This window comes from Eumetopias jubatus, unplaced genomic scaffold (genome assembly GCF_037043125.1).
Source record: "Eumetopias jubatus isolate StellerSeaLion01/CBP00866 unplaced genomic scaffold, mEumJub1_p1.0 scaffold_66, whole genome shotgun sequence".
In the NCBI taxonomy this organism is placed as follows: domain Eukaryota; kingdom Metazoa; phylum Chordata; class Mammalia; order Carnivora; family Otariidae; genus Eumetopias; species Eumetopias jubatus.
This window is the reverse complement of record NW_028274872.1, coordinates 236041-242490: the sequence shown is the minus strand read 5'-3', so window position 1 is coordinate 242490 and position 6450 is coordinate 236041. Positions and strand designations below refer to the sequence as shown.

The window sequence follows — 6450 nt, the reverse complement described above, 5'->3', positions numbered from 1 at the left end:
CCGTTACCTGGCATTCTGAGTGCTCCCTCTGTCATTCCGTTTGGAGTGTGAGCTAGGGGCAGTGCCTTCAGCTCTCAGCTGTGGCATCTTGAACCTTGGTTTTGTGGTTCCTGAATCTCAGGTGCTGTGGGGTGTTGTTCAAATTGTTCCCAACAGTAAGTAAAGACTTCCTGTATCCTCACCCCTCAGTCCTGATGAAACCTACTTGATTTCACTGGTTTTTAACCATCCTGTGTTTGGGTTTCTTCTCCTCAGTCCCCAGCTCTACCTCCTCGGCCACACGTCACCATGGCAGCACCTCTTGGCCCTCTGTCTGATCCAGGGGCAGAAATCAGCCTCCTGGAAATCAACCAGGAGCTTCAATCCCAGCTGGAAAAAAGCAAGCAGGACTTCCGAGACCTCAAGGAGAAATTCCTTATATCCGAATGTACTGCCTACTCCCTGGCCAAGCAGCTGCAGAAATACAGTAAGTCCTACAAGATCATGGCCACCAAAGACATGTCTGTCTGTATTCCTTCTGAGAAACTAAAAACCTCTCCAGATGCTGTCTTCTCTCTTCCAATGTCACATAAATTTCATTCTGACCACAATCCGGGAAATGTAGAAGTGGGTATTTTATCCTCAGTTTGCTGAGGATGGGAAAACTGAAGACAAAGAGGTTAACAGTGACATGTCAGGTGGGGTTAGAGTTAACATCCCAGTTCCTGCTTCCTGGTGCGGACACAGAAACGCCTGGTCCTCTCAGGATGGTCTCTGTGCTGTATCAGATCCTGCATGCCTGCAGGCCTAAGTGTCAGGGACTAAGGAACTCTCTCAGGTCCCGCTTCTCTGAGGTCCCATTGGTAAAGCACCAAGTTAGTTACACTGGGGAAACATCCTGATGGCACACCCGGGGGCGAGAGGGAGGGTAGCAGGTGACACTACCTGCTTTCAAGGAGATGGAAGTAGTAAGTGGAAAGTGGAAAGAAGGTCTCCTTTCCCCCTAAAACTGTGGTATCTGTGAGTGACGCCATCCACACAGTGACTTCCCTTGTGAGAGGGAACCGGTGCAGAGCCTCTGCTTCCTGAGTCCACGGAGGCCATTTGATACCCACTGGCAAGGGTGAGGGTGTTTCAGGGAACATCACGGTCTCTCCCTGAGCTGGGGACCTTCAGACATGCAGGATGGCCAGCAGGTCCAGGCCTGGGCCAGGAGACATGTGGCCTAGTGAGAAGGAGGGTGAGTGGGGGAGACCACAGCCCCGGGAACCAGCCAAGCCAGGGTGTGGGGCAGGCCTTCCCCCACAGTCAGCCTGAAATGGGGAGCTCAGCTGCCTGTTCATTAGGAGGGGCCTGCGCTGGCAGAAGGAGTCATGAGAACGGGGCACGTGCACAGCCGAGCGATAGGAAGGAATCCTGACAACTCTCAGCCCGCATTTTTGTCATTTTCTCACAATTTGCTTTCAATAGAACAAGGGGAGGTGTAATTAAAAACGAATGACGCAGAGAAAAAAAAAACTGAGGCATGCTTTTTACGAAAGGGAAGAGATGATGAACTTTCAGGGAAGGACAAGCAGTTTTGTTTACAACTTTCCTGAAAATCATCACATAAGTGTGGGAAACCAGTTGTGAAGATGATGCAAACAGATATCACCTGAGGGCGTGGGGTGGCGGTAACACAGCACAGGGGAGAAAAGCATGGGTTGTAGGTCAGTCAGCCTGGGCTAAATCCATGGTGCCCAACGTCCTGTGCCTCAGTTTCCTCCTTGTTAACCTGTTAGTGTTGTGGGACCTACTTCTCTGAGTCAGAATGAATACTGAGTAATTTCTTGTAACGCTCTAAGAGCAGAACCTGGAACTGTGTAACTCTGTTCATCATTCTACTGCTTCTCATAACACAAACTGTATTAGGATTGGGCCATATTCCTCTCCGGTGCTTCTGGTTTTATGCATTGTGGTTTCCACAAGTGTAACCGGATGAATTTTTACCTTTGAGATACTTGCTCAGTATAGAAATCCCAGCTCAGGGGACCCATCAGTCCAGTAGCCCTGGGGGCCTTATGTCATGTCCCTGCTTAGTGTTTCACTTAGGAGTCTCCAAGGCTTGCTAGAGTGACCATGATCAGGGGAACCCAAATTCTGACTCTACCAAATACCAGTTCATCACCGTGTCCAGTTCCTCTCTGTGCCTTGGGGCTGTTCTTTCCTGGGCTCTGAAACAGGGAATAATCGACTGCCCTGTAGTTGGGAGGCTGAAGAATGTGATGTGGAGCTCCCAGCGCAGAGCCAGGTGGCCGGGGTTCCAGTTGTCCTAGGATGGACCCTGCCTCGTCCCTTGAAGGCAGCGAGCACAGCAGCATGTCCAGCTTTCCCCTGAGGCAGGCGTCTCTGTTTCTCAGAGTGTGAAGAGTCCACCGACCTCATCGAATCCGTGCTGGGAGAGAAGGTGCAGTTTGAGAAGGGGAAGCAGGCAGACACGGTGGCTGAGAAGCTCAGGTAAGGAAGGCTCCATGTGGGAGGCTGCAGGGACGCTGTGGGCATCTTTGACTTGGGGCAGCAACAAGTCTGGGCCAGGAAAGGGCAGAAACGTCATGGCAGGCACGTGACCCAAATATTTCTAAAACAACTAAGACAACAGTGATTGGTAAATGATGGACTCCAATGACTCAAAGTCTCGCTCTCTCTCTGGAAAAAAATATCAAAGTCCCCAAGTTCAAGGGAACAATTCGTGGCTTTTAGCACATTCACAGTGTTGCGAGATCACCACCTCACTTACCTTTCACAGAGTCATGACCTGGCTGACCACAGCTTGAGCCTGCCATTCTCCTGAGCTCACCAGTTCACACCAGCTCTACTGGACATGCTTCTGCATCTGGCGCTGTGTCCTTTCACTGCACGCCGCGCTGTGTGTAGTTTTCCAGGGAAACGGGTGTCCCCGAAGTTAGCAGCTGAAGGGACATCTCTCTGGCGTGTGCTTAGGAGAACCCCTGGCTCTGTTTACAGAAGGAAAAGGTGTAAGGGATGTGCAGGGTTCACGGCTCCTTTGGGGAAATTCTGCCAGAAATCATCACGAAAGATCTTATTGTCTGTTGTTCAACTCTTTGCATTTTAAAATTTTCTCTCTGCCCTGCCTTAGGCTATGTCATACCCTCATTAAAGACCAGGCTAAAGAGCTGACCCGTTTGTATCAGAAGTTACGGAAAGGGAAAGACGTTTCCCAACTGCTCAATAAGCTCCTCGAGGACCTCCTCACCCATGATGACCCTGAGCATTCCCAAGGGCAGGGCTTCCAAGAGCAACTGGCTGAGGGGCGCAGGCTGGCCAAGTGCCTTGCCCGAAAGCTCAGCCCAGGTAAGGCGGCCACCGGCCCTGATGCCCGGAGCTGCGCCAAGGCCCTGGGCTCACAAGAGACTCCCCGCCTGGCCTCACGCCGTGTGCAGCAGCCCTCCTGGATTCCCCATAGCAAGTGGGGCCATGAGAGAACCAGGAGTGGAAGGTGGTAACAGAGAGAAGAAATGCACAGTGTGGAGGTAATAGTGCTCCACGTGTCTGCTTCCTCCCTGAGGGAATGCAGCCTTTGGAGCGGGAGGCAGCCTCCACCAGTCTTTGAGCCAGAGAGCAAAATGTGACAGGAGGATGCTTGTTAGTGTGCAAGGATCCCTGCACTAAGTGGGAGGTTCCCAGAGTCAGCGTGGTCTGTATTAATTGTGGGGGAGAAAGTGAGTTTTATTTTCTCCATATCTGTCTCCTCATCTGGAAAGTATATCAAATAACCTGTTGATACTGTAGTGATCAGATAGGGAAAATTCATGAATGCATGTCAGGAAAAAATAATGCTCCTGACTGTGTGGAGTTGGATGAGGTCCTTGATGCAGTAGGACTTGGAGGTGGGAGTGCTGTTTAGACGGGACCGCTTTTCGTAGACGGATGTCCCCTTGATAACACTGAAGCCCACGTGGGGGCCCATGAAGTCCCCGGTGGAGGGATGTGGGACAGGGTGGTTGTCCTGTCGTGAGGGAAGGAGGCGGCTCTATGTGAGAGCTGTGAACCCACAGAGAGTCTGTGGCTGTGGTGGGACCTGTGGCACTCTGCAAGACACGGTGCAGAAATGAAGCTGACAAGCATTCCCTGATATGGACAACAAGAGCCGGTAGAACGTGTTGCCCAGGTTCAGTGATGCTGATCCTCAGAATCAGAGACACACTGCCTGACGCATCAGAAATCCATGCCACAGCAGTTCTTAAAGACAGTGCCCTAAACTCAGTAGAATACCTAGTCATTCATAGACCCTTAGGTCTCCAGGGACATAGAAGCCACTGTGTTTATAGTGGTGATGTGGGAAATAGCTGATGGGACATTTCTGAATTTATTTGCAGAAAATTATGAGGATGAGGAGGATGAAGAAGAACAAGGAACCCTCACTCCCAGGTGACAATGAAAATTCTGGAACCAATAATGTGTGGGTCAAAATGGACAGGGTCTCAGAAAGTAAAGTAAGTGAGGTCAAGAGAGTGACAGATGTCAGATGCAAGGTTAAGCAAAACTGCAGATGGTCCCCAAAGGATGGCCGTTTTGGCTTGGTTGCCTGTTGTCTCTGTGGTGTTGTAAGACCGAGATGAATTCACCAGCCTTAGGATTCCCCGTGGGGACAAAAATACCCATTCTTTCCTATAAATGGACACCGGGAGGAGATGCATATCTACTTCCTACACAGTTCTCTAAGGTCCTTGGTAGGAAGGTAACTCACCAAGGAATTGGTAAACAGACAACTAGCAAAATTAAAACCAAGAGAAGTACCTAACCAAACTCCAAAAACTTGGGGTGTCATGTGACACTATTAATGACAAAGTGCCTAGAAGGCACACATTTCTGCAGTCTGCAGGTACTCCAGAGCTGTAGGTAATTGACCAATCTATGTAAAAATCATCCTGACTCAGGCCCGTGGTGGTTGCCCCTGGTCTGGTCTCCACTGTGCTTCTTGTTGTGACCGCATCCTGCTGGGAGGGTGGAGTCTCATTCCTAGTCAGTGCTTCTGTGGCCAGTGCTCTGAGGATAAGCTGCTGCTCTCCCAGCCCCGGGCAGCCACACTCTGCCTCTTATAGGTTGGTGTGCTTGTTCCCTCTCCAGCCGGTGCCCTGTGCCTCTTGTGACCACTCCATATAACTCCCATCCAACCAGCTAGGAAGCCACAGTGTCTGATCCTCCTGGTTTGATCTCTTGTCATTCCTGTCCTACCCGGCACAGCATGGAGCAGCAGCAAGTTGAAAAGAAGGAAGCCCTACAGGACACAGTGGATGAGTTTGTTTTGACTCCTTCAACTCTGCAAGAAGAGTGTGACAACGACCAGTCCTACAGTGCTGGCGAATTCCCATTAGATGAACAGGAATTCGGCTCTGCTCTGGATTTCGCCTGTGAATGCTCCCACACCCAAGGGGATGAAACGTCACGTGGTCCCCCAGGTAGTGTCCATGTTGTTTGTTCTGCACACCTTGTCTACACTGAGGAAGGTCATCTCTATACACGGGCGTTACAGACACACTTTGCTTTAAATCAGGACATAATGGATGTGGAGACACAGACATCAGGTGGGTCAGGGAGCCTTCAACCATCCTAGGCAGCGGCCATGCCTCTGTCAACCTGGCCCCCGTGTCAGGCCATTGAACCTATGTCATGGGTGACAAGCTCTACCCACCTCAGTAGGACATCCACAAAGTCTTGTCAGATACCCTACGTGGATCAACTGTCTTTTGTTCCATGCAATGACACTTTCTTTTTAGGATCAATATCTCTCGAGGGCCTAGACCTGTCCAATGTTTTTGCTCACATACCTGCATATCAAGGAAAGGTGCTTTCCCTGGTTTCACTGCTCTCAGGCCCAGGCACAATCTTCTCTATGTGGGTTCAACTTAGCCAAGTGGTCATCTGAAAACAACTGTGTCATTACCTTGCCTGGATGTTGCTATGAAGCCAAGCTGGGCTCTGGCATCACTCAGACCAAATGGCTTCTGTGTCGGTAGAACACCAAAGATTCTTTTTGATTTGAGGTTTTGTACAGTTGATTCATTAGTCTAGTTTCAAGAATAAATTCCTGGGAAGCATCAAGAGCCATGGTATGTCATGGAATAACCCCATTTTGCAGCAACACTTCAAGAAAGTGCTTGGACTCCTCCGCAGGACCTCTGGGGAAAATATATTCGGAACTCTTTTTACAGACTCCCATCAGAGGAGGATATTGGGATAATTTGTGGGGGAGAAGAAAGTGAATTTCTGCAGCAGGTTAGGGAGCAGTCCTGTGCACTGCTCGTAAGACTTAACCTTGGCCATCCTGGAATATCCCTGCCAGAGCACTAGGGTCTTGCCCTGAGAATCTTAATGTCCTTGCAGTGTGGGTGGTCACTGTGTTGGTAATATGGGAAGTATGATTTCCTTAGTGTCACCTGCTGTCTTGGAACTGATTTTCAGAAAGTCAAG

General features: G+C 50.1%; 1 protein-coding gene across 1 annotated transcript; it reads left to right on the top strand.

Moving 5' to 3' along the window:
* Positions 1-288: 288 nt before the first annotated feature.
* On the top strand, positions 289-4411 carry LOC148161776 (putative NBPF family member NBPF5). The gene is made up of 4 exons (XM_088020574.1): positions 289-466; positions 2379-2475; positions 3116-3330; positions 4356-4411. The coding sequence occupies exons 1-4, from the start codon at positions 289-291 to the stop codon at positions 4409-4411; spliced, it is 546 nt and encodes a 181-aa protein (XP_087876700.1).
* Positions 4412-6450: the final 2039 nt, after the last annotated feature.

Excerpts from the sequence above, each read along its gene's own strand:
- LOC148161776 (XM_088020574.1), top strand. The coding sequence starts at position 289 with ATGGCAGCACCTCTTGGCCCTCTGTCTGATCCAGGGGCAGAAATCAGC. Across the intron at positions 467-2,378 it reads CAAGCAGCTGCAGAAATACA|AGTGTGAAGAGTCCACCGAC; the intron begins GTAAGTCCTACA and ends TCTGTTTCTCAG. Across the intron at positions 2,476-3,115 it reads ACGGTGGCTGAGAAGCTCAG|GCTATGTCATACCCTCATTA; the intron begins GTAAGGAAGGCT and ends GCCCTGCCTTAG.